At 46.1% G+C, this 27,344-nt stretch overlaps 1 protein-coding gene across 1 annotated transcript in view; it reads left to right on the top strand.

Moving 5' to 3' along the window:
• Positions 1 to 27,344, top strand: part of LOC138566975 (endothelial PAS domain-containing protein 1-like) — a 423,252-nt gene that overhangs the window by 278,937 nt on the left and 116,971 nt on the right. The window contains exons 3-5 of the mRNA XM_069644763.1: positions 2,078 to 2,220; positions 6,395 to 6,479; positions 8,579 to 8,685. Of these exons, the coding sequence (XP_069500864.1) occupies positions 2,078 to 2,220; positions 6,395 to 6,479; positions 8,579 to 8,685 (335 nt within the window). The remainder of the gene's footprint in view (positions 1 to 2,077; positions 2,221 to 6,394; positions 6,480 to 8,578; positions 8,686 to 27,344) is intronic.

The raw sequence follows: 27,344 nt of genomic DNA, 5'->3' as shown, positions 1-27,344 counted from the left end.
TACCCCCGAAATACACATACCCCGCTCGTACAGGCCCAATCGCGTCTGAAAGTTCCCGCGCACCCCAGAAATACACGTACCCTGCTTGCAATGGGCCAATCACGTGTGAAAGTTCCTGCACACCCCCGAAATACACATACCCCGCTCGCACAGGGCCAATTGCGTGTTAAACTTCCCACACAGCAGGGTACGTATATTCGGAGGGGTGCGCGGGGATTTTTACAGACTTTTTCATGGTTTCGGGGCTGTATGCTGTTCCACTGGCCTGTGCGCCATGTACAGGATTTGTGCGCTGTTCATGGGGCATGGGGAGGGGTTGGGGGCATAACTGGCGCTGCTGCAGGGTCGCTGCGCCGCGCCACGGCTGGTTATGGATGTAGAAGTCCATGAATACGCTGTGGGCGGAAATGGATTTTGGCGCACGCGGCTGGTGCAGACTGCCGCACACGCACACTGTGCACCAGCTGCGTGCGCCACTTGTGCGCTGAATTCTATGCATTACCCCCTAAGTTACGAGTGGATGCAGTGAAAGCCAAGCTTTTCAGGGACGATTGGAGAGCAACCCTGGAAGCCCTTCCTTCCTTTTCTTCTTTCTCTGAATATTCCAGGTTCCTTCACAAAAAGGGTAATTTTTTATCCTATTTGAAACGCTTTCTGTGTAATAAACTGAGATCTGATCTGTATTCTTGCGCTTTAGGCTCAATCAATTTCAGAGAAAAGAAAGGATCAGAGGATGGTCCATATCTTCTTCTGGGACAGCTTCCCTTACTTTTCGGTTCTGCAATCTGCATTAAGAGCTGCAAACTCTTAAACACAGGGTCGTGGAGTGCCAGGCTCTGGCTACTGTGCGTGTAAAGGTGTTAAATAAACACTTGGACTGTTTTTAATTCTGTTTGTGCTAAGGATTTGTTTTGGCCAAGAATAATCTGTGGGGAAAATGTGTCTCTATTTTTTGCTCTTCTACGTTTTCCAACTGATGATATTTCATCAAGTGTGTGATTATTTGATGTCATTTTTTTTTCTTTTATCTTTTTTGTGTAAGGTTTTCTGTAAACCATACCCCAATACAAATATGAAATAGAAAATAGTCATTTAACCTGTGTCCAATACCACCCTGTTGGCTTCCTGGTGCCGAGGCTGATACAGTAAATGGGCCTCATTACAAGGTTGGAGGTAGCCTTACCAGTAAAACCGGCAAGCTACCTCCAAACTTGCAAGAAAGTCTGGCATCCGCGAATGGGTAATTTCCAAGGTATTCTGGCCCCGCCGGACCCGGTAATTGCCCTTTCGCGGGTGCCAGAATCTGGTGACCACCATTCCCGTTTGAACCCCATAGGGATCAGTGGGAATTGGGATGCCTGGTGCCAATGCTACAGGCATGCTGTGCTCGCGGGTGCCTTTCATTCCGCCAGGTCAGACCTGGAGGAATGAAAGGCACCCGCGAGCACAACTCAGAGTTTGCCCGTCTGGATACAACAGTACCGGCAAGTTTACCGCTACCATTGTATATGGACCGACAAGCTCGTAAGGAGGCCCAATAAATGTCTAGTTACTGAATGAGATCTGTTTGGGGAATGTATATTGTTATACAATATAGTTTTAGGTGTTCAGCCTTGCGCAAAAGGCAAACTGGTCCAGAGACCACCAAGTATCTGCATCAACTAAACGAACAGCGTAGACCGGCTTGAGTCCTGAGACTCGTAACAGATTGCAGCTCGCCCATGAATGAAAACTGTGCTGTAGCAGGTTACAGGGAGCACGGATCCAGTAATATGAAACAAACTGAACCCATCATGTCAGCTACAAAAACGAAAACATTGCTCTTTTGTTACACCCGGGAGAACGAGGAACTTCGCTACCAATGTGGAGTTCTGTAGTAGTTGTTAAGAACTTAAGTAATCTGCATGCTGTCGCGGACGCATCTTGCTTCTTTATCGCACCACATTAATGTCTTGGTGCCCTGAAGTTGTCTGCCAGCGTGCCAGAAAACGGGGGTGTATGAAGGGATCAGTGTACATTTCAGCAAGATTTGGATCACAAATGTAACTCTTTTTTTGTGTGTTTTCCTTGTTCAAAGATCAGAAGAGCACAGACACTGCCGATGGCAGCCAGGTACGGCTCCTCCTCGATGCCCTGGAAGGATTTCTCATGGTGGTCTCCCAAACTGGAGAGATGCTCTTTTTGTCAGAGAATGTCAACAAGCATCTGGGCCTTACACAGGTAGGTCCACCATAGGGTGCAGGGTTCATACGCTCTCTAGCTACAAGAGGCAATTTCTTGGTGTCATTAAAGAATGCACCTGGACTGCACAATTGGCCCTTTTTCTCTCATGCACCCTGATCTCATAACAATGTTGCCTTCGCATTGTGCCTCTTTAGACATAAATAAACGCAAACTGTATCTTAGAGAAAGCAGTCGAACCTCCTGACCCCGCTCTGATTGGGCCGTGAGCCCCAGCTGGAAAGGTCTAGCGACCCTCCTCGCGGCGGCCCCTGCATTTCAGTGCAGGCGGCCGACGCGAGGTAAGGAAGCCCTTCTGGGCATGGCTCCGATTTTGGAGCCAACTGGGCCCCCAGGCCCTCGGAGCGTGCCTCTCCCACCCCGCACCCTCTTCCTGTTTCCCGCTCCCCTCCCGCCTCCCAACCCGCCCACCCCCGCTCTGATTGGGCCGTGACCCCCAGCTGGAAAGGTCTAGCGACCCTCCTCGCGGCGGCCCCTGCATTTCAGTGCAGGCGGCCGACGCGAGGTAAGGAAGCCCTTCTGGGCATGGCTCCGATTTTGGAGCCAACTGGGCCCCCAGGCCCTCGGAGCGTCCCTCTCCCACCCCGCACCCTCTTCCTGTTTCCCACTCCCCTCCCGCCTCCCAACCCGCCCACCCCCGCTCTGATTGGGCCCTGAGCCCCAGCTGGAAAGGTCTAGCGACCCTCCTCGCGGCGGCCCCTGCATTTCAGTGCAGGCGGCCGACGCGAGGTAAGGAAGCCCTTCTGGGCATGCCTCCGATTTTGGAGCCAACTGGGCCCCCAGGCCCTCGGAGCGTCCCTCTCCCACCCCGCACCCTCTTCCTGTTTCCCGCTCCCCTCCCGCCTCCCAACCCGCCCACCCCCGCTCTGATTGGGCCGTGAGCCCCAGCTGGAAAGGTCTAGCGACCCTCCTCGCGGCGGCCCCTGCATTTCAGTGCAGGCGGCCGATGCGAGGTAAGGAAGCCCTTCTGTGCATGTCTCCGATTTTGGAGCCAACTGGGCCCCCAGGCCCTCGGAGCGTCCCTCTCCCACCCCGCACCCTCTTCCTGTTTCCCGCTCCCCTCCCGCCTCCCAACCCGCCCACCCCCGCTCTCATTGGGCCGTGAGCCCTTCATCACAGGTCCTCCCAGGGCAGCCCTCTGCCCGGCAGCCCCAGCGGCTAAGGGCCCCAAGGCCAAGGGCGGCTCCAGGAAGTGTCAGCAGGTGTCCGCAGGGGAAGCCAAGGAAGCCACCAGACACCGACAAAACTGTAAGTGCTGGCTTGGGTGGGGGGTAGAGCAATTACTCTACTCCAGAAATCTCCTGCCACTCTCACATACCTTTCAATGGCCTGCAGTCTAATGTTAACCAGCACCATTGCCCTAGAGAACCACACTGATTAGCCTGCCCCTCATCTAGCCAGAAATGTGATTGTTAGCTTATGCCACACTTAGATGGCTTCTCTAATAGCCTCTCTGTGAAAGTAGAATATAGAAGTACATTTAGAAAGTTGAATTCAGAAGTGTACCCAATAGCTGTGAAATGTTGCATTTAGAAGTGCGCCCAATAGCCTCCCTGTGAAAAGTACTATTTAGAAGTGCGCCCAATAGCCTCTCTGTGGATAGTTGAATCTAGAAGTACATTTGGAAAGTTACATTTAGAAGTGTACCCAATAGCTGTGAAATGTTGCATTTAGAATTGTGCTCAATAGCCTCTCTGTGAAAAGTTGAATTTAGAAGTGTACCCAATAGCCTCCCTGTGAAAAGTACTATTTAGAAGTGCGCCCAATAGCCTCTCTGTGGATAGTTGAATCTAGAAGTACATTTGGAAAGTTACATTTAGAAGTGTACCCAATAGCTGTGAAATGTTGCATTTAGAATTGTGCTCAAGAGCCTCTCTATGAAAAGTTGAATTTAGAAATGTGCCCAATAGCCTCTCTGTGGAAAGTTGAATTTAGAAGTGTGACCAATAGCTGTGAAATGTTGCATTTAGAATTGTGCTCAATAGCCTCTCTATGAAAAGTTGAATTTAGAAATGTGCCCAATAGCCTCTCTGCGAAAAGTTGAATTTAGAAGTACATTTAGAAAGTCGCATTTAGAAGTGTACCCAACAGCTTCTCTGTAGAAAGTTGAATTTAGAAGTTACCCAATAGCTTCTCTGTGAAAAGTTGAATTCAGAAGTGCACCCAATAGCTGTGAAATGTTGAATTTAGAAATGTGCCCAATAGCCTCTCCGTGAATGTTGATTTTAGAAATGTGCCCAATAGCCTCTCTATGAAGTTGAATTTAGAAGTGTCCCCAATAGCCTCCCTGTGAATTAGAAGTCTCTGAAAGGGCATGAAACCCATCATATCTCACCAACACGCTGACTCTCTCCTTACATCACCACTCAACTAGAACACAGAGATACTATGACACCATTCGGTATAACTGTTCTCATATCAACATTCGCTGCTCACTCCACATCATTCTAAATAATCACTGCTGGTTACACACCCCCCAGCAAGGCGTTCTCCTCAGGCCTAACGCAGCCACATCCGATCTGGATTAATCCTGCCAGAACGAACACATACTCCTGACCTCTCAACCACCACACCTACCGCTAGAAAGCAGCTATTACACTGATACTGCACGAGCTGTACACATACCTGGTGCTCACACGCACTTTTTTGACTCTCTCTTCTCTCTCTCTACTGATATGAACTTCGGTTCCCAAGGGCGTTCAACCTACCAGCGCCTTCAGACCATACCAATGGTATATAAGGCGCTATATAAATGCAAAATAACAATAACAATAACAATAACAATTATCCATTTTGTGATGCTAACAAAATACTCAGTCAGACGTTATGACTATTAAATTAGCCATAGTAGGTTGAATCTAAATATGAGAACCTATATCCAGGTGGTAAGTTAATGTATTACAGAGGGGGGTCTGGGAAACTCTCTACCAGCACAAACACAGCCCATTGACTTGTTCTTGGGTGGATGGCCCCTGGGAGAGTCTCAACCAAGTCTTTAGCTCACGGTTCTTTTCACAGAGAAGACATTTCCACGCATATTAGTCTTTGTCCTGCCCAGGGGCAGTGCAGCACCAAAATGCTGGGCAATTCTCCTCTTGAACAAGAGTACCACAGCAACCCCATACATGTGTTTCAGCCTAGTTGGGCATCATCAGTGAGGTGAAGCTGTGCCTCTCTAAGAGCAGTGAGCAATAGGTCCAAGTCTGGAGTCCCCTGGTAACTTAGGGTGAGACCCAAAGTTATTTGGTATGCAAAACAAGGGATGGGGGGGTTCAGGGAGTCCCTCTACCGGCACGAACACAGCCCATTGACTTGTTATTGGGTGGATGGCCCCTGGGAGAGTCTTATCCAAGTCTTTAGCTCACTGTTCTTTTCACAGAGAAGAAATGTCCCCACATATCAGTCTTCGTCCTGCCCAGGGGCAGTCCAGCACCGAAATGCTAGGCAATTTTCCTCTGAACAAGCGTACCACAGCAACCCCATACACATGTTTCAGCCTAGTTGGTCATCATCAGTGAGGTGAAGTTAATTTATTAGCCTCTAACAGCCCTGAACCTTTGTTGCATTGAATATTAAGAGGTTTAGGACACTTGGGTGCTTGTTGATATCTGCTCGACAACACCGTGTCCTACTTGGTGTGTTTTGAAATCTGATGGTCTATCATCTTAACGTGCCGGTGGGTCAATCCAAAACAGTCCACTTTATTAAGAACTGCACAACTAATGGGGCACATTTGCTTCTCTGCTGGCATCTTTGAGAAATAAACAAGGTAGTTCATGGTCAAACGTAGCACACCGATGGCATTGCTTTCAGTACTGTAGGGCAAAGCATGTACAGGAATTGTCCCATGCCCTGAATCCCTTGCTGGTACAGCCCGCAATCCAGAAGGGCTCTAAAGTGCTGATAAGGAGGGCACTGCAAGAAATAATGGGGAGCATAACGAACTCAGCTCGCTCTCCTATTGTGAGGATGGCGGAAGGAAATGTAACTGCATGACGTTGGACTTACCTGCTGCCAAGATCACATCTTGTTCTGTTTTAATGGGTTTATTATATTTTTTCGTACTTCCAGTATCATCTATCGGGTCAATTGCTAGGATACCAAATTACCAAACTCCTCTCAGTTCTGACATACCTTGTTTTGTCTTTCGCAGGTCGACATGATTGGACAAAGCTTGTTTGAATACATCCATCCTTGCGATGAAGAAGAGATCCGAGAGGTTCTCCACTCCAAACACGGTAATTCTAAAATACAGTCTTCTATGGTTTCTGGATGATATAAAAGAACAAACGTTTGAGGCCCTACGCTTTTCAATTTAGCAAGATACAGGGCAACACTACCTTTCATGCAAATCGTGGATCTCATTTCTACTTGGTACGTTTGAATGGACACCAATTACATGTGGCCTATCCATTGCAGTGCTCTGAAATACCAATTCAGCGTGAGGATAAGTTACCTGGAAATCCACAAATTCAAGAAACTGCAAACTCTAAAACAGGTTGTTTAGGGTGGTGCCCCAAAAATCTGAAACTCTTTACCTACTGACCTTTATCAGGCCCTGCCACTTCTCAAAGTCAGGAAATAGCACAGGCTCTATTATTCAACAAGTACCTCAGTAATCTGTCTCCTTATTGATAACATGAATATCCTCTCACTCTCATGATCCTACCCAGGCTCTCTTTGTCCTGTAGGCCCATGTACAGAATGTTGCTTTTTATCCTCTCTTACTTTGCAGCTACCCTCTGACTGACTCTGTGTCCAGTTTTTAAGCCATTATCTTAGCTGCTGTAGCGTCCACTAGAGACCCCCTGATCCTTCACCCCATAACCAAATACCCTAACACTACATCTTCATGCCCCTCCTACCTAAATGTTGCTCCCAAATTGACAACTCCTATTTTTCTGAGTGGCCTCTGCCTTTGGCCTTTCTATGGATGTGGCACCCTAAGTTATGTCACCAAAAATGTATAAAGTGCAACATCACCCAAATGGTATCTTGGCGCTAGCTAGCGGAACCAGGATGCAAAGGAAACTAGAAAAGATACGTTTTAAGTAACGGCCTGAAACAGAGTTGGCACTCAGTGGCCAGTAAAGCACAAGGAAGAGCTACACAACTGAGCCGCGGCTACAGAAAAAGGTTGGCCACCAATATGGGCGGCCATAAATGGAGGGACAGGGACCAGACAAGCCAAATGAATGTTGTTTGCGATTGGTTGCATTACACTTCTTTATAATTCTTCTATCCCCATTTGACTGCTGGCAGCAATTGCTTGCATTCCAATGACTACATCCTACTGAAGCCACCCTTTCTTTACTCTCCCTACCCCAAACCTGCTCTTTCAACATTAGCCACTGACTTTGTCTTCTGCACCCCTCTTCATCTTCCAGTGGGGGGAAATAGATGTGAAGTCCTTTGTTTATTTCGGGGCCTTTATACAGTGAAAGCTACTGCTGGAGTCAGGCCATCTCATCATACACACAAGCTTTCCTTCTGTGAAGCCACCAGTCACTGAGATGAACTCCTATCTCCAGGGTTATATACTTAAACTGACCCTGAGGATACTCCCTCAACACATGACCCTCAGAAGGAAACCTCAGAGCCATCTGCAAGATGCCACCGCACTTGTAGATGTGTATAGATTGAGCTATTCTTACAGAGCATTCCACAATCTGTATAACCTATAGATACAAACAGAGACAGGTTGAGAGGGCGTGGCCCAGACAACAATCCTGCCAGACCTATTTGATGCAAGTTCAGCCTCGAAGTTGATTTAGACTTTTAAGAAACGCAACTATGTGTCGGCCAATCAGTGGCACGGTTAGGGTGAAATATTTCCATGCTGTTAACAGATGTTTGGTTACTACTGCCTTAGGCACTCTTCTAACCACAGCTATTCTCTTCCGTTTGAAAGGCTTGCCAACCCAAGGTTTGTACATGAGCGGAACGTGTAAGGTCAGTGGATCCCCATGCTAGCTGCGACTCTTTGCCTTTGAGGATTGACTATTTGAGGGTCATGTTCAATGAGACCTGAGTGAGAAAGTCTACAGGATTGTCAGTACATGCATCTTCCAGCAATCAATCAGGGATGACGTGTGTCCTGTATTAGATCTCAATTTCTACACTTCAAATGTGAACTGGTGCAAGCAGCTTTACATAGTTCTACAGCAGCCATGTCATGTATAACATCTCCATCCATGAATCATTCATTGCTGCTTTTCAACCATCAATATATTCATGCTTTATCCACATTGCAGCATGGTTTAGGCCTCACTAAGAGCCCTGGCAGATGAAGATGTACAGTTTGCACAATCTGAAGTGTATCTTATTTTGTCTGCAGAGACCTCGAAGAAGAAAGACTGCAGCTCGTGTGACTTTTTCGCCAGGATGAAATGCACTTGGGCCAGCCAGGAACGGAGTCCGAATCTTAAGCCTGCGTCTTGGAAAGTAAGAGACATCACTCACTGCGTGCTATGATTCTAGGGTCCTCGGACCATCTGGTGGCCAATGCCAGAGTTGACACGTGCATTCAAAGCCCGCGAAAGGGGGGAGAAGGAGGAGCATTGGGCACCTGCTGCAGGAAAATCAAAGAACGGCACACTCGGATGACACCTACCCTGCTTCCATCCCCCTAGTGCTAATGCTTTTTATTTCATTGTGTACTGGTCTTAACGAAGTAAGTATATTCTCAAGAGCTGCCTTCTCGTCGGCTCAGTATCCTGACTTCCTGATGTTCTATGTAGCGTTCTTCACACTCTTAACACTTAGCGACACCAGAAGTAAGCAAAAGCACGGATGGTACTGTTGTGGTCCATTAATGCACCACCGTAGCAGCGCACTAGCCGGCATTGCTCTGTAATTCGTAGACCACTTCAAGAGTGGGAGGCAGTTAAAAGGCTACAAGCCAGGTGCTCCTTGATTCCAAGGGGCTTCAAGATCCAAACATGTTTTTTAGGCAGTAGTTATTTCTAAAGTAAGAGATTTAATGATGTCTTCCGAATCTTTACTTGAGTAGAAAGTATTTCTCAGACTTAAGGCACATTTCCACTCAAAGGATGGTCTCAAACTAATTTTTAGGTTGTTTTTTTTCTTTGCATTTAGCCCTTTTAAAATGACTGGTGTCATTTACCACATGTTTATCTTTGGTAACTGTCTGAGGTGGTCAGAAGAAAGCAACGTCACGCCTGGCCCTAAACGCAGAAAATATAGCAGACCAGCCTCATTTCATATATGGTTGGGGCCTCAATTTACAAATAAACTCAAAGGGTACTTGGCACTCTAATCCCAACACTTTACGAAATGGGGTACCATTTTAAAATTCATATGTTGACACATTATGTTTGGGGTACAATTCTAAAGCATTGTTAAAGAGGCACTCACCCGCTTAAGATATTTTACCAAATGGTGCATTTTTAAAGCAGGTTTTTCGAGGTTTAAAAGTCAATAACAGAATAGATTTGGGAGCTCGACTACAGCTAATGATGCCACAAAAACAGATAATTCAAAATATGGTTGCTTACTGTCGTCCATTGTAGCTCAAGATCCCCTTCAGGTTGCATTGTCTTCTTAAACACAGCCCTTCTCCCCCCTCCACAACCCCCACAACCCTCTCACCTTAATCACAGAATCTCCTATTCAGCAATCGATCCACGTATTTCACATGAGTTTCCCTTTGGCACGTGATATGTTCATCAGCACCTGCCCTTGATCTTACCCTGATGCCCCACCCACTGATATGAAAGGGGACCACTTAGCTGCTGGGAAACGATTTAAGATTCTCCTGATTATATCCTCTCAATGCTTTTATGACCACACAACCTGTCATGCCGTGGAACATGGAGCAAGGCTACAACAATACCAGAATGTATGCCTATAAACATTTTATTATCTTTCTCAATATTACTAGGGGGAATTGATGTAATTCTACATGAAGATGAATCAGAATGAGTATAAACCAATAGTGATCCCTTAGTAATACCCATGTCCCCTGCATTGTATTTTTTTTAAAATGTTGTTTCATTTATATAGCGCTTTTCCCTTCCCTTGTGCCAGGGTCCTTTATCTGCTTGGCTCCTTTGCATCAAGAGTACAGAATTCAGAGTAGGGCTCTATTGTGGGTCCTTTGCTGCCATATTCCCAATAGGTATTTCCCCCCTGGCCTTGGGTTCAACATATACAGCTGGTTTCTCACATAGGCCTTGGCCCCTCTAGCCAGGGCATTAAATTCACTCAGGGGATGTGGGTTAAAAGCCTCAGGCATTGGCTTTCCAGGTCCCCCAAGGTTTTAAAAGGGTCTGGCGTGCCCTTTTGGTCAGCATTTCCCATCCAGGGCTTCCAGAGATCCCATGACATAACTCCCCACCTCTCCTTCCAGCCCCTCCAGGCTTGTACTGCCTTCCTCCAGGCAACAGTGCTCTCAGGGGTCCTCTCTCCACCAGCCTCCCTTGCATCCAGGGAGCATCAGCAGGTACGTCTGCTTCTTCCAGGTCCAAGACAGAGAATGACATTTCTCAGCCCCTTTCATTGCCCTGGTGCTCTGGTGCAAGGACACTGGTTAGTTCCCTACAATCCTCATGTGTCTCTTTATCTGGAATGAGTTAGACTCAGTGATAGCCTAATGGCATTTTACCATCACTCTACTGATTGGTTCTTTGTATCGATGTCCTCCCTTCTAGCCTGCAACTAAGAGGTGTGTACGGTGTCTGTGGAATCCAGTGCCATCTTGGAAATCCCTCACTGCTTCTTATCAGCTGTATGTGTGTTCTGCATTACTTTGCACGTTCCAGCGTGCCGGGTTTTGTGGTATCTGTGCTGCCGGCTGTAGTGTCTCCCACAGTATGGGTTCTGAAGTGCATGTTTGGCGAGTGCCACACTGCTTATTTCTACAGCCTGGTCCATTGACCAGTCTACTCCCTTGTGGTGTATTTTGGGAAATTGAGTCCCGGGCCACATGCAGTATGCCTAGAGTAAGTGACTTGTCACAATGCCTAGACCCTAGCTACCAGACATACTATGCACTCACCTTGTATTGCTCTGCCTTCAATCTGCCACGCAAAGATGGCCATCTCACCTCATAGAGGTTCTGTGACATCGTTCAGGGGAGCTGTCTACAAATTACAATGGTTGGCTGATGGTTAGAAAACATAAATTCCTATCAGGTTTTGCAGTCGTGTGCTTGTGACAACCCCTGACATTTTCTAGTTGTGCGCAAGGCTTTTCCACATACAAAATGTACTACTTTCTGCAGATGTTAGTTACACAATTTTGAGGGGCGCACTGTTGATCAAACCACTCTCAATGTTCTTGAAGCTAGGAGCATTATAAACACTGAAGACTGTACTTGAACGGTTGCTGGGCCTTACTCTAACACTAAAGTGCACGCCTCAGTTGACTCTGAATCTTATTGACCAGACTGTGAATGTCTTGCTGATGTGGCTTTGAACTGGAGGTAAACTTACAATAATGCTTACTAGGTGGCCTTATGGAATGAGTGACTTAGCTCAAATGGATTATTTTACTTTCACATTCCAGGTGAAAGTTTTTTTTTCAAGCCTTTTTGAACCTACCATAAATGTGCTGGTGTTTGCTAAACATGCCACAGTGCTCCAACCACAAGACTGTCAGACTATACTACACTGATGATCCCTAATAAGGCTGGAACCTGTTACAGTGTTGTCTGCAGTCTTGAGAACTGTCTGTCTTGGGTTGATTAAGCTATGTATAAAGACGCACTGCCCTGTAAGACAAAGGCAGTTTTCCAGAGTAGAAGGCTTTGCATTTGGGCTAATTGCAAGCAATGCCTTGCTGTTGTGGCTCTGAACTGGAGGTCAACTTCCAGTGATGGTTACTAGGTCAATGTCATCAATGACATTTGTAATGTCATCTTTGATGTCCTGGGTGTTAGCCTTAGCAGTGCACGGTGGTGGCGTGGGTTATGGTTGCTTAGCTTACCATAACTGGTGAATTTCTGAGGTTTTTCGGTTTTACCTGTAACCATAACGTCCCTGTAACCATTTCTTTCCATTGCATTTCATAGGTTTTTATTAGTGCAACATAAGCATAACGTCCCCTTAACTAAGTTCTTTTATTGAATTTCATAGGTTTTATTAGTACAACTTAACCATAATGTCCCTTTAACAAAGTTTTTTCATAGAATTTCATAGGTTTTTATTAGTGCAATTTACCCATAACGTCCCTTTAACAAAGTTTTTTCAGTGAATTTCATGGGTTTTTACCAGTGCATGCTATTTTCCTACAACTTACTAATATCAAACTTAGCCAATAAGCAATATTTTTGTCCAATTTACAAAGTTTCACCTTAAAACTCTGCCATTTCCCACCTTGTAGCACAATTTTTAACACGTCTATACATTTATTACAACTTTTTGAAATAATTTTGCATCCGTAGATGTCCGGGAACATCTGACTTCATCACAGACCTTCTGGACAGCGCCACGTGACCATGCGCACGGCATGGTGACGTGTTCGCGAAGGCGTCTGTACTTTCAAAGACAACGAAGAGGACCAAGAAGATGAGGTAGAGGAAGTGCCTACTTCTAGCACCAAGATCGAATTATGAGTGGGCCAGTTCTGTGCTACTGTTGGGAGTGTACCAAAGGCTAAAGCTACCAAAGTGAAATGCACTGAGTGCAATTTTGTACTCAGTCACAGACTACCTGGACAGTACTCCTACGGGACCAACTCCAACCTCCTCCACACCAAATCCAATGACCGCAATGCTCTCAGAAAGGTTGCTCCTTTCTCGCCAAGAAGTTAGCTGTCTTCCTCCGCTTCATCTTCCTCAACAAATACTGTAACCATACAGCCTGATGTCTGCGGGCGTTGGCGTGTTATAAATAAATTAATTAATTAATAAGGAGGGCTACACACCATTATCATCCATTGCAGCCCCTGAAATGGGGGATAAGAGCCATTAGCACCCCTGGTTCCCAAAGCGGGAACTCGGGGTGCTAAAACATAGATTTTTCTTCCTATAGCGGGACGCCTCTGGCATCCCGCTGTAAGAAGGAAGGAAAATCCTTTTCCAAGACAGCCAACATGGAAAGAGAAGGCAGGGCGCCATACACAACCGTTCTTCCCTTGCCATGGCAGCCTGCACAAAACCCTATGAACATATTACCACAAGCACTTTTTTTCCCTTTCAAACCTACCCTTCCTTCGAATAACTTTACCACATAGCCGGTCCCAGGTAGACATAGCCACTTTAACATCATTTTTCATCCCTAGCGGTCATGGCCAGTAGCCAGATTGTCCGTGTCATGACCTTGTGCCATGTCCCAGACAATCTGACTACTGCCCACGGCCACAGGCTATACCTCAGTCACCAAAGGTATATGACTACTTTTTCCAAGTGTCAAAATGTATGTATATACAATAGTCATATAACTTAGCCCCCACTTGACAAAATCCATTGAGTCTTTACACAAAGATTGAAGGTTGGGTCTATAATCTTTCTCAAAACCTTTGTCCACATTCGTCAAATAGCAACAAAGTTATAAGCCATCTAAAAATGTTGTGATCCCCCCTCTAATTTCGCCCCCTCTTGAGAAAATCCCACCAAACTTTAGAAAACCATTATATCTAGATCCAAAATCGTTTTGCAAATGTTGTGCATTCGTCAAATGACACCACATTTATATGCCTTTACAATATTTTGGGACCCCCCCTCTAATTTTGCCCCCTCTTGACAGAATCCATTCAGGATTAGTTCTAGAATAAAATTGCAAAATTACATGCAGTTTCATTGAGTGGCGCAAAAGTTATAAGCCATCCAAAAACTGTTTTTTCTATCACCCTGTAATGCAGAAATAGGTACAGATGTCCTAGGACATCTGAATTGTCCGCGAACACCACAGGACTGCCCCAGGACATCTGGAGTGTTTGCGGACTGTCGGGGGGTGAACCAACCAGTTTTTGGCTTCTTATGGGCATATCTCATCCTCATCCCCCCACCTCCCCAGAGATTGTTTGTTGAGTTTGACAAGTGCAATGTTGCTTTTCTTTTAATGTTTTCACTGCTCTGTCTGCGGACCCCAAAAAAGTCTGCAAATCCAAGATGGCGGGCATTTCAGGGAAACCGACGCATTTCACGTTTTCTCACCATCCAATCAGCGGCCGCGTCCGATGTCCATGGACCATGCAAAAGTCAGCGAATTTTTCGGGCCAATCAGAGGCCAGTCTGCGGACTGAAGAGGGAAGTGAGTCTGCGGAGCGGACATAGATATCACTAATTTGTTTGCCTTACGTTTTGGTCATTAGAAAAAAAGGTACTGGACGGATTTACACCAAATTAACAAAAGCACGCTTTCGGGACCAAGCCGCCGCACCTGCCTCAGATTTGGTGAAAATCCATCCAGCGGTTTGGGCTGTAGGCGTGAGCAAAGTTTTTCCCATTATGTCTATGGGAAAAAAATAAATTTCGGACTCCCCCTATAACTTTGCCCCCCCTTGACTAAACGTCACCAAACGTGACTATAGAGTGGGCCATATACTTTCTTTGCAAAGTTTGGTGAGGATTCGTCCAGGGGGAGCAAAGTTATAAGCCATCCAAAAAGGTGCACTTCCTATGGGTTTAGCAACTAACCATTACCACATGGCCGCTACGCAGGCCATGTAATATATATATGTATATATATAAATATATATACATAACATAGTACATATTACATTATATTGCATATTATCAATAAAAAAACCTTTTATTTAAACAGTTATGGTTAATCTAACAAACATTAAAGTCCGTAAGCAGTGGAAATAAAGTTAAGGTACAAACACTTAGCACATATCACTACAATTACTACATACATTGGTTACTCTAACATAAATTATTTATTAATTATAAACAGGGAAACCAATGTTCTTTCATCACCAAACAATGTACATTAGATAAGATATCAGATTTGATGGGAAGCAGTGAGCTTCTTTCAATGGTGTAAGAACGAGTGACATTCTGACGAGGATGCAGAGTCAATGGAACAGTCACCGGGGACAATACATGGGTGGACATACTTAGATTAAGAACAATCAACATTGAACATGTTTAAGTGCTCTTCCCCCCGCTCACCTCCGCACAACACCAACAGAGGAGAGCACAGAGATACCATGGCCGTATGTGAACTTTGTCTCTCTAAATGTTAAGGGCCTCAATTCTCCGGCACCAAAAGGGGGCGGGGGGACAGCAGTCTTGATGGCCAGAGGCATTCAATTTGAGGAGTTAGACATGATCACAGACCCAGGTGGCCGATTCATGGGAGTGAAGGGGATACTTCGGGTCAACTACACTCACTGGTCTCTATCTATGCCCCGAATGAGGGGCAAGAACATTTTCTGGAAGAACTAGAGGCCTCCCTCCTCCCCTTTCTGGAAGGGCAGGTCATCATCGGGAGAGACTTCAACAGGGTGCCTGACCCCGACAAGGATCCCCTTGAGACTATAAAATCGCACTGAGGATCCCCCATTTGTTTAGATCTCTGGGAGTCCGTACACTTGGACAGTGCTTAACCCAGAGGAAAGGGACTATACTTTCTTCTCACAGGTCCACCGTACCTCCTCACGTATAGACTTGATCCTGGCCTCACCCCAGCTCTTGTCATTCACTAATAAAGTGTGCATCACCCCGAAGGTTCTCACGGACCATGCCCCACTATTGCTGCAAATTAGATTTTGGAACCCAGCACCCAGACTCAGATGACAATGACGTTTATATCACCCAATCCTGAACAATTTGGCTTTGAGGGATGGGGTAGCCAAAGCAATCAGAGACTACTTTCAAGAGAACCCCACTGATCTAACCTCCCCGGCTATAACGTAGCGCGCCATGAAGGCGGTCATCAGAGGGATCCTAATATCACACACAGCAGCATATCACAGAAGGAAAAAGCAGACCAGGAGCCTCTTGGAACAAGAAATCCTGGACATTGAAGGTACATCCAAGAAGGGATGGTCCCCCAAGGTTCACGCTGCCCTACAGGTAGGCCGAAACAAATTAGAGGCCCTGTATGCTGAGGAGATGGCACGGACCCTGCTAACAGTCAAACAGGGCTACTATGCTCAAAGTAATAAGGCCAACCATCTACTGGCAAGGAAGCTTGCGAGAACCAGAAGGCAACATTTCATCATTGGCCTCCGGAATCAATCTGGGCAACCCAATACAGTGAGCAGGATAAACTGAAGTTAGTGCAGGCCCATTTACTTGAGACCATGGCCATCTCAGACAGATCAACAGAGGCACAGAGGCAGTATATCGCAGAGGCCCCCCTACCCCAGCTTGCCCGGGAAGACATGCAGGCCTTAGAAGACCCGATTCGACAGGAGGAAGCGGAGACAGTAACTAAATCCCTAAAATCCTGGGCCCTTGGCCCGGATGGCTTTTCTCCCTTAAAGTCTATAAACTCTTTAAGGATCAGCTACTTGTCCCCTTGACGTCCCTTTTTAATAAATTCTCAGAAGCGGGAAATGTGACCCCCTCCATGCAAAGCTCCACCACAATTTTGGTGTTGAAACCCGGTAAGGACCATAACGATTGTGCCTCCTACAGGCCAATCTCGCTTTTGAATATTGATGCCAACATCTATTCAAAGGTGTTGGCGAATTGCCTGGCCCCACTCCTTCCACGATGGGTTAACGTCATTCAAACGGGTTTCATCCAAGGCAGGAAAACAGGAGATAACATCAGGCAGGCGTTGAACCTGATTGAACCAGTCTTTAAGAGCAATGAGAAGCTGGCCATCCTAGCTTTGGATGCCACAAAAGCGTTTGACAAGGTAGACTGGTCTTTCATGCACCTGACTCTGGAAGCATTCGATTTGGACCACAATTTAGGAAATTGATAGCCGTCAATTATTTCTCTCTGAATACCTCACTCCAGGTACACGTCAGGGATGCCCGCTATCTCCCCTGTTGTTTGCTCTCATCATGAAGCCATTGGCTCAATGTACACATGAAAATGATGCGATGCAGTCCCCAGTAGCGCAGGACTCCCCATAAGGTGTCGTTATAAGCCGATGATGTTCTCTTATCTATAACCAACATCACCCCCTCCATGTAGGTGACCTTACAGGAACTCCAAGCATTTGGTCAGGTGGGACGGTTTGACATTCATTTTGGGAAATCAGTGGAGCTAGTGGTGGGTCTAACCTCACAAGATATCAGCTCCCTGAAAGCTATCTGTCCGATCCGCTGGGACACAACCTACATAGCGTGCACGGCAGCTAAAAAGAACCTCCTTCCTCGTTGTTATACTGCGGTTCATCCCTCCCAGTGGAGGTCCCGAAACCCATATTAGAAAGGCTCCAACACAAACTCTTGGGCTTCATTTGAGGGGGAAAAAATCCAGAATCCCCCTAGAGGGTGATGATGGGGGGATCCGGACTAGGGGGATCCCAACTTGTTGAGCTATGCGGAGGCAGCCCACCTCTCCCATCTGTCCACTTGGACGGCTGACACTCCCGCACTTAAGTGGACGGAAATTGAGCAATCCACTGATATTTTCCCCTATGCTTCCTACCTTTTGTCTCTTACACGTTACGTAGGCGTTGGTCTCATCTCCTCTCATCAACGAACACCACTCTAAAGTTGTGGGATGAGGTACTAAGGAGGAAAAAGATCACTAGGGGTATGGGCCCACTCTCGCCGGTCTTCAGTAACCCTGCCTTTACCACGGGCATCCCTCCGAGGGGGCCTACGTACTCTGGGTGAACTGTTTGTGGATGTCCAACCCCGTTCATTTGGGGACTGTAAAAGGGAATTTCACCTCTCAGAGTAAGATAGGTTCACATAAATAATAATAATAATATATACCCAAAGATGTCACTGTATCACTCATCCTGAAACGAGACAGAAGGCTACACGATCCCTAAGTCCACTTGAGCTAACTATCTGAGTGTGCTAGAAAACAGCCACAAAAGCGTTTGACAAGGTAGACTGGTCTTTCATGCACCTGACTCTGGAAGCATTCGATTTGGACCACAATTTAGGAAATTGATAGCCGTCAATTATTTCTCTCTGAATACCTCACTCCAGGTACACGTCAGGGATGCCCGCTATCTCCCCTGTTGTTTGCTCTCATCATGAAGCCATTGGCTCAATGTACACATGAAAACGATGCGATGCAGTCCCCAGTAGCGCAGGACTCCCCATAAGGTGTCGTTATAAGCCGATGATGTTCTCTTATCTATAACCAACATCACCCCCTCCATGTAGGTGACCTTACAGGAACTCCAAGCATTTGGTCAGGTGGGACGGTTTGACATTCATTTTGGGAAATCAGTGGAGCTAGTGGTGGGTCTAACCTCACAAGATATCAGCTCCCTGAAAGCTATCTGTCCGATCCGCTGGGACACAACCTACATAGCGTGCACGGCAGCTAAAAAGAACCTCCTTCCTCGTTGTTATACTGCGGTTCATCCCTCCCAGTGGAGGTCCCGAAACCCATATTAGAAAGGCTCCAACACAAACTCTTGGGCTTCATTTGAGGGGGAAAAAATCCAGAATCCCCCTAGAGGGTGATGATGGGGGGATCCGGACTAGGGGGATCCCAACTTGTTGAGCTATGCGGAGGCAGCCCACCTCTCCCATCTGTCCACTTGGACGGCTGACACTCCCGCACTTAAGTGGACGGAAATTGAGCAATCCACTGATATTTTCCCCTATGCTTCCTACCTTTTGTCTCTTACACGTTACGTAGGCGTTGGTCTCATCTCCTCTCATCAACGAACACCACTCTAAAGTTGTGGGATGAGGTACTAAGGAGGAAAAAGATCACTAGGGGTATGGGCCCACTCTCGCCGGTCTTCAGTAACCCTGCCTTTACCACGGGCATCCCTCCGAGGGGGCCTACGTACTCTGGGTGAACTGTTTGTGGATGTCCAACCCCGTTCATTTGGGGACTGTAAAAGGGAATTTCACCTCTCAGAGTAAGATAGGTTCACATAAATAATAATAATAATATATACCCAAAGATGTCACTGTATCACTCATCCTGAAACGAGACAGAAGGCTACACGATCCCTAAGTCCACTTGAGCTAACTATCTGAGTGTGCTAGAAAACAGCAGAAGGCCCAGATCTGGAATGTTGGTGGATTAAGGTCTGGGATATTTTGGTCGTGGAAAGGGTGCCTACTGCAAAGGAGGGAAAGCGCCACCAATTTCAAGCAACCTGGTCTCCCCAGCTAGACTATGATCTAAAATTCCCGGCCCTGACTTTCAAACCACGTCAGGCAAGACTCTACTTAAGCCTATGTGGCAACTGATGAGGGGTGCAGACTTTTGTGCATATTGGGTGTGGGAAGCCTAGGGGTTGGAGGAGGGGGAGAACCAGGAACCCGGGCCTCAGGATCTCGCCGCCACGTAGGGAGGTCGAACATCCCTCGGTGTGATTTGAACTGCTTATGCTTGGAAGTTGCTGTGTGGTCAATTATAATGTTGTTGCTCCAACTGTGAAACTAATAAAAAATATATATATTTTTAAAAAACATGTTTAAGTGCAGATAGGTGGTACAGCCAGATGTGTTAGGGACCATGTTGGATGATTGCTGGAGTGGATGCAGAGAAAGTGAGGGACAGAGGCAGGTTAGAGGGAACAGAGAAGTGTTAGCTTGAGGTAAGTTAAGTCAATTTTACAAATAGTGGAATTAGAAATGTTAAGGTACAAACATGTATTACTTATTTATTCTTTTATGGTTGCATTTTGGGTGGTATGTAGTAAATGTACTAGTATTGTGATGAATCAGTCACGAGTCCTCGTAGAAACCTGATCTGGGACTCTTCTCATGTGGCCAGGGAAAGGCAGACGCTTCCTGAACCCGACCCTGGGGTTGGTGTACTGCGAGAGGATCACATGGGGGTGGAGGGAACCGGTCCAGGAAGATTGAGAAAACCCCTTGTTCAACTTTCCCCATAATCCTACACTTTTGATGGCTGTTTGCCAAATAGCAGAATTTGAGCTAACTGATTTTATTATTGGGGACTAGGAGTCCCATCATCCCATGAGTACTAGGACGAGGAAGAAGGCTGAAGAGGCATGCTGTAGTAGTAGTCAGGCAATCAAGCCTAACAGGCCACACCTGAAGGAACCTGAGAGGCATAAAAGTCCCCTTTGGGTGCAGGCAATGAGAAAGAGCTGGAACTGTGACTGGACTGCGTGCAATAGCAGAGGCAGAAGTGTTGGTAATCTGTGCAGAAGTGGGAGAACCGAAGGGACGCAGGAAAATTGATACAGCGTATTTCACCTGCTTGTTCTGAGAGGGTCCTGTTCCCCCATACTCTAAGATGGAAAAGGCAGGCAAGAAGGATGCCTTTCCCCATGTGGGCCTAATTGTGAAGATTGCCGTACCAGTGGTGTGTTCTGATTCATTGCGCGAACACTGCCAGAGACAGTATCCAGTCCTACCTTCACTTGCATTAGAAAGAAGTGAGCTGAAGTAGTTAGTTAAACCTTTAACAATGGAACAATGCGAAAGTAGCACTCACGTGTGAGTGGTAATCATTCTATTTCACTCACATGAAGAGCAAACGCTACAAACAGCCATTGTTGTAATGCTTAAGTGTTGTAAACTATATGAAGAAGTGGTTGAGTGCGCCACATTTTGCTTTCTATGAAAAGAGTGACTTTTTACATATTTATGCATGTGTACCTTAAATGCCTGTTAAAGAAGTAAAGCCTTTAAACTTAACATTTACAATTGAAGAAACAAGTATTTCCCAAGCCAATAGTATTAACCTCTTGAGCCTGAAGGCAGCTTTCTTAAAGCCAGAAAACGAGCTAAGACTGTGAGCCTACAGAAAGTTTAATGTTGCTTAAGATACAGGTGTGCAAGCATTACCTGGAGCCAAGAGAGTGGCACCAAGCCTTCTAGGTAATCATTTCGGCTAACCGTTGGCAGAGAGATGAAAGCAAAGTTGGGGAAGGGAAACTTGCTGCTCATGAATACTATCTGAAGTTGACACAATTAAAAGTACTTGTTGCTGTATATTATTTAAAGTTGAGACAGATAAGAGAGGCAAAGAGGCTGTCCCCTTTGAAGAGATATTCAGAGGAAGAGTGTCTTGCCTGTCAGAGGGTGTTGAAGTGCCTTAACCATAATCTTGTCATAACTAAAAACTGTTTTGAAATACGAAGTCCTGAAGCATTGGTAGTATTTCAGAGTACTGAAGCTGTAGTAGCATATCTAAGTGTCAGTGGATGGAACATTGTGAAGCCCAAGGGAAGTGAAGCATTATGAGATGAAGCAGAATGCTCTCATGATAAACTTGAATAGAAGTGAAGTTGAAGTGGAAGTAGCAGCACTGTGACGTCAACCTGACCAATATACCCATTGTAAATCCTAATCTTGTGACTAATGACCTACTAAAGGTTAACTAAGAACTGTGTTTTATTAAGAATTGTAGGAGTTGCATTTCTTTTGAACTGTGGCAAAGAATCGTGGCCAGGATTACCATTGGTGCTGTTCTGTAGAAGTAGAAAGTCCATATTTCACAAAGAAGACAAGAGTTGCTTTTGTTGGAAATTCGGTTAACACAACTTTATCCCGACTTTGAAACATTAAAACTGATTTGAGACTATCTTCTCTAAAGAGCAGTTCCTTGTTTCTTCCTTTTGTTGAACCTTGGAGTAGAATTCAAAGTGAATTCTGAGGAAGGGAGCTCACGCAGTTATTGGGAGATTATCAAGAAACTGTGAATTTTTGTTATTGTTATTTTGAATTGCCATATTTTTTTTGTATTTGACGATTAGTGTGAGGGCCAGACGTTTAGTGTGAGGGCCAGGCATCCTGTGTTAGAGTGTTTCCCTTTAATTTTGGTTAGGCAGGAAAATCCTCAGCAGAGTTGTTTAATCCTCAGCATAGCATTGTTTAATTTGTATTTGTATTTGTATTTATTTTAATTTATAAAGCGCTTCAATCCAAAGCGCTTTACAAGAGGAACAAGCAAATACAACAAGCAATACATGACAATTGAATCTAAACCAGAAAACCGAACAAGGAACAATTTACATTATTGATGAGGTTAAGGGGTAATGGAGAGGAACCATAGTGAGAGAGGGGGTAGGAGGTGTAGGTAGAGGTAGAATCAGTAGTGAGAGAGGAAGCAGAAAGATTCTAGGGGGTGAATGGAAGAGATACGGTTTTAGAGAAGTGCGGAATGAAGGGTAGGAGGTAATAGAGTGGATGGGGAGGGGAAGGAAGTTCCAATGGAAAGGTGCGAGGAGTTGGAAGGAGCGGTAGCGGGAAGGGGCACAAGGAGGAGGAAGAGGAGAGAGAAGGAAGAGATCCACAGAACGGAGTGAACGATATGATATGATTATTTATATCGCGTCCATACACAGGTGTTTCAGAGCGCGACCAGGCAAAGGGGGGGGAGCAGGGGAGAAAACAAAAACAAACGATCTTACTAGGCCTAGTGACATTGAGAACGTGCAAGTGCATGGGAAAGGGAAAGGGGGAAGTGCAACAGAAAAAGGGAGGGGGGGCAAAGAAGTTCAGGCATAGGATAAATAATAAGTTAGTGGATACATAAGTAAATAAATAAGGTGATAAGACCAGTGATTTGTGCAGCCGGTGAAGGGTGCAATGCAGGGCAAGTCAGATAGGGTAACATCTGATAAGTGCAGGAGAGGAGTGGGGGGACCTGTGAGGGTACAGATAACAAGCCCCGGTGCAGGGGTGGCCGGGAGGCAGTGCCGGAGGAAGTCCAGGAGGGCAGGTAACTGAGCCAACGGGGCCCCATTGGCAGGTGAGGCAGTGCTGAGAAAAGAAGGCAGATCAACAGGGGAGGAGAGTGGCAAAGGCAGATGCAAAGAGGAAGGTCTTAAGGAGCTTACGGAATCGTAGATGGTTTTCCTCCAGTTTCAGGGCGGCAGGGAGGCTGTTCCAAAGGGAGGCTCCGGCCGAGGACAACGATCTGCCCCCTGCACATTTCTTAGAAAAGCGGCTGACCCTGAGGGAGTTTGAAGTAGAGGAGCGAAGGGCTCGAGAAGGGAGGTATTTAAGGAGGGATAGTTGAAGGTATTTAGGACCCAGGCCCTAGAAAGCCTTGTGGACAATGCAAAGGGTTTTAAATTTAATCCTTGCATCCACTGAGAGCCAATGGAGGGATTTCAGTGCTGGAGAGATACGATCCCGGGGCTTGAGGCCAAGGACAAGTCTCGCAGTTCTGTTCTGGATTAGCTGTAGAGGGCGGAGGGTGGAGGCAGGTAGCTTTAGAAAGAGGCTGTTGCAGTAGTCCAGCTTAGAGAGAATCAGAGCTTTGGAGACAGTGAGGATCTGTGGGAAGGAGAGGAAGGGAAAGATATCTCTGAGCAGGTGTAGTAAGAAGGTAGATTTTTTTGAGACTTCAGAGATGTGGGAGGAGAAGGATAGTGTAGAATCAAAGATGATCCCGAGGTTCTTTGCTTCGCAGGTAGGTGCAGGAGAAGGGCCGAAGGAGGCAGGCCAGAGAGTAAGGCGGAAGGAAGGAAGGAGAGGGTGTGCCGATGAGGAGGATCTCAGTTTTATTAGCATTTAAACAGAGATCGTTGGTGGCACACCAATTGTGAATGGCGATTAGACAGTCAGAGATGAGGGAGGAAGGGGAGGTGGCAGAGGGAAGCCTGAAAATTAGTTGTGTGTCGTCAGCATAGCATTGGAAGTTGGAGCAGAAGATGGAGATGCAGTAGGCAAGGGTTGCCAAGTATTGGTTGAAAAGCCAGGGCGAGAGATTAGACCCCTGAGGAACACCACAGGTAGAGAGGGAGATAGAGGAGAGGAAGGACCCAAGTTGTACCTGGGAAGGTCGATCAGAGATAAAGGAGGTAAGTCAAGCCAGAGCCTGATCAGTGATGCCAAGGTTGTCACAGAGACGATTGAGCAGGATGGTGTGGTTGACCGTATCAAAAGCGGAGGAGAGATCAAGTAGGATAAGGACAGAGGGAATGTTAGAGTCAAGATTGGAGAGCAGATCTTCACGGATGTTCAGGAGAGCAGTTTCCGTACTTCTGGAGGCTCTGAAGCCAGATTGGTGGTCATGGAGTGAGCCGACAGAGTCAGAATGAAGGTTACTCAGAAAGGGGGTGATGGAAATGGGGCGATAGTTAGCTGGACAGGAGCGATCAGCTGAGGGTTTCTTGAGTAGAGGATGCACAATGGAGTGTTTCAGGGGGGAGAGGAAAGAACCAGAGGCAAAGGAGAGGTTGCAGAAGTCTGCAAGAGCAGGTGCAAGGGCGTCAATGTGGTCCTTAATGGTTTTGGAGGAACAGAGATGAACCTGTTTAGATGAGGCTTTCATAGATCGGGCTTGTCTGGCAACCTCATCAGGGGAGAAAAGAGGAATGGCGGAGAAAGAGGGAGGAAGAGAATCTGAGGGAGGATCAGAAGGCAGAGGAGGGAAGGGGAGGGGAGAAGGAGAGGAGGAGAGTGTGAACAGGATGTCCTTAGTTTTACAGATAAAGTGTGAGGCAAGGTCATTGCAAAGGGCCTGAGAGGCGAGAGGAGAGGTGGATACTGCAGCAGGGTTGGCCAGCTCCTTGCAGATTTTAAAGAGTTCGGCCGAGTTGTTAGATGCTGCAGAAACACAGGCTTGAATATGAGCTCGCTTCTTGGTTAGTACAGAGAGGCGATATTGCCTTTGGAAAAGGCGACAGGCCAGTTTGTCAGGGGATGAGCAAGCGTATAGAAGGTGAGAAGGGAGGATAGGTAGGGAGGGGCAAAACCATAGAGGGCTTTGAAGACTAGACAGAGGAAATTAAATTTGAGCTGGAAGTGAAAAGAGAGCCAACCTAGTGAGGTAAGAGAAGAGGAGATGGAGTTATGAGGTGAGAGAAGGCAGAGGGAGCGGATGGCAGATTTATGTATATATAAAACCATTATATGTCTAAATGGAACAGATGGGCCTGCATTTTACTAACTATGCAGACGATGGAGCTTAGTGGGAACTATTCACAAGGTTTGGGAAAATTAAATAGAATATTTGTCTTCATCAAAAATTGGATGACAATAAATTGGTTATGCTTGAATAGCTCAAAAACGGAGCTCATGATCTACGGATACAAGCAAGCCAGGGCCAAACTGGGACAAGAATACAAGAGGTTTAAAGTGGAAGGATGTCAAATCTCGGTGGCAGATAAGGTAAAAACGCTAGGCATCCATATGGAAGCCACTCTGGGCGCTTATGCACATGTTAATGCTGTGTGGAAAAATTCTTATCATCACCTAAGGGTGCTGCGAGAAATTCGTCCTTGGGCTACTCACATCTCTCCTATTATTCCATTGCACTCTTTTGTCTTCCTACTTCTAGACTTGCTCCTCTAAAATCTCTTTTCAATGCTGCTATTCGGGTACTCCTTTGTTTGACCTCGCCTGAATCAATATTATCTGCTCTTCTCACTCCGGGCTGGCTTCCTTTCCATGCATAGCTTAAATAAAATGTTCTTTGCTTGGTATTTAAATCACTATATGGTCTTACTCCTGAATACCTTTCCTCACTGGTCTCATTCTACACTCCTTCGCTCTAATTCTCAGTTTCGACTAGTAGTCCCACTCCTTGTGCTCAATCACGCTTTTGCATGCTTGCTCACCTTGACCCACTGCACTGGAATCTTCTTCCTATTCCTCTACATTCTATCGCCTCCTATTCTTTATTTCGTAAATCACTGAAACTACATCTGATCCAGCAGGGCTGATTCCAGGCTCCCAATGTCAATCTTCATTTGTTCACTATTGTACCGTTTTTATACGCTTTGGATTAATGCGCTATATAAATACCAAATAAATAACAATACAAAACAGTTGTGAGCCATTAGTCTGTGCAATCATCATGCCAACAGCTTGGGGGCACCAGCAAGGAATGTGTAATAAAAACAGCAAAAAATTAAAAATTATGCTGTTCAGAGAGTATGCAATATCCCCAAGAGGGAAACAAGTGTTCAGGTCTCAGAAAGAGACCCGAACACTTGGCTGCCAGTGGCTGTGTGGGTTAGAGTTAAAGTTCTCACCTTGGCCCATACATGTATGTTCGGGGATGCCATCCGTTATTTGAAAGAAAAACTGCCTTTTTACAAGCCTCAGCGATCCTTGTAGTCATATGACGTTCAGCATCTCATGGTTCCTCAGGTTCAAAGAGCAAGGGCGAATGGAAGACCATTCCCTGTGTTGGCTGCGCAAGCGTGAAATGATCTTCCCATGAACCTACTCCTGGAAGGAAGACACTCTACCTTCAGGAAATGCCTAAAAACCCTCCTTTTTGAGGGAAGCTGGTTGTTGATTTTCCCCTTCTGTTGTGTCCTGTTCTCTTTGTGTATTCAATTTAAAATCCTGTGTATAGTCTACAAGTGACTTCCTGTGCTGTTTTCTCCTTATCTGCCCAATAAAATCACGTGCTACTGCTCTACTCAATCTCTGCAATATCTGCAATCTTCTCACCAAAATCTCTGTGTCACTCCTCCGGCTAGATGCAGGTCTAGAGGTGACAGTAGATTTTCCACAGCTGGCCAACTCTCTTCAATGCATTCCCAACCGGGCTTCGGACGACTCTCTTTGCCTTCTGAAAGGAGTTAAAAATGTAATGCTTTTTCGAAGCTCTCTCTATGTCATTATTTACTAGCCTTAGCTTCAGCATGATTGTTCCATGATTGCTCCATCTGTGCCTAGACAACAGCCCGCAGAGTGTTAGAAATACCTCAATCAAGCAATCAATCAATCAATCAATCAAGATGCCAGTTTCATCTAAGATTCTTTGAAGGGGTGAGACAGGGTGTCTATATCCTAACCCTCTTTTACTATGGTACACAGGCCAGGGTACTATGCTAGCTCCAGGACACCACTGAGTCATGGTGACACTCACTATCTGCCGCCAATTTCCTCCCAAGGCTTATAAGTGACACCCCAGGACTGGAGACTTTCCTTTAAGGGTTCCGCATGCTATAATGGTTCACACCATACAAAAGATACAATGCCATTGGCATTCCCAGAACATGCCCATTGCACATCATAAAACAAGAAAAACCTTGGAAAAAGATCCATGTTCTCATAATTACCTCACCGCCTAATCTGTGCCTGAACCAATAATTGCCAGTGATAAGAAATGTTCAGGGGCCACTAGTTAATTGATTAAT

The sequence above is a fragment of the Ambystoma mexicanum genome, chromosome 2p (genome assembly GCF_040938575.1).
Source record: "Ambystoma mexicanum isolate Mex_15411 chromosome 2p, UKY_AmexF1_1, whole genome shotgun sequence".
Lineage (NCBI taxonomy): Eukaryota > Metazoa > Chordata > Amphibia > Caudata > Ambystomatidae > Ambystoma > Ambystoma mexicanum.
The sequence above is the reverse complement of the archived record's forward strand: the minus strand, read 5'-3'. Positions and strand labels throughout refer to the sequence as shown.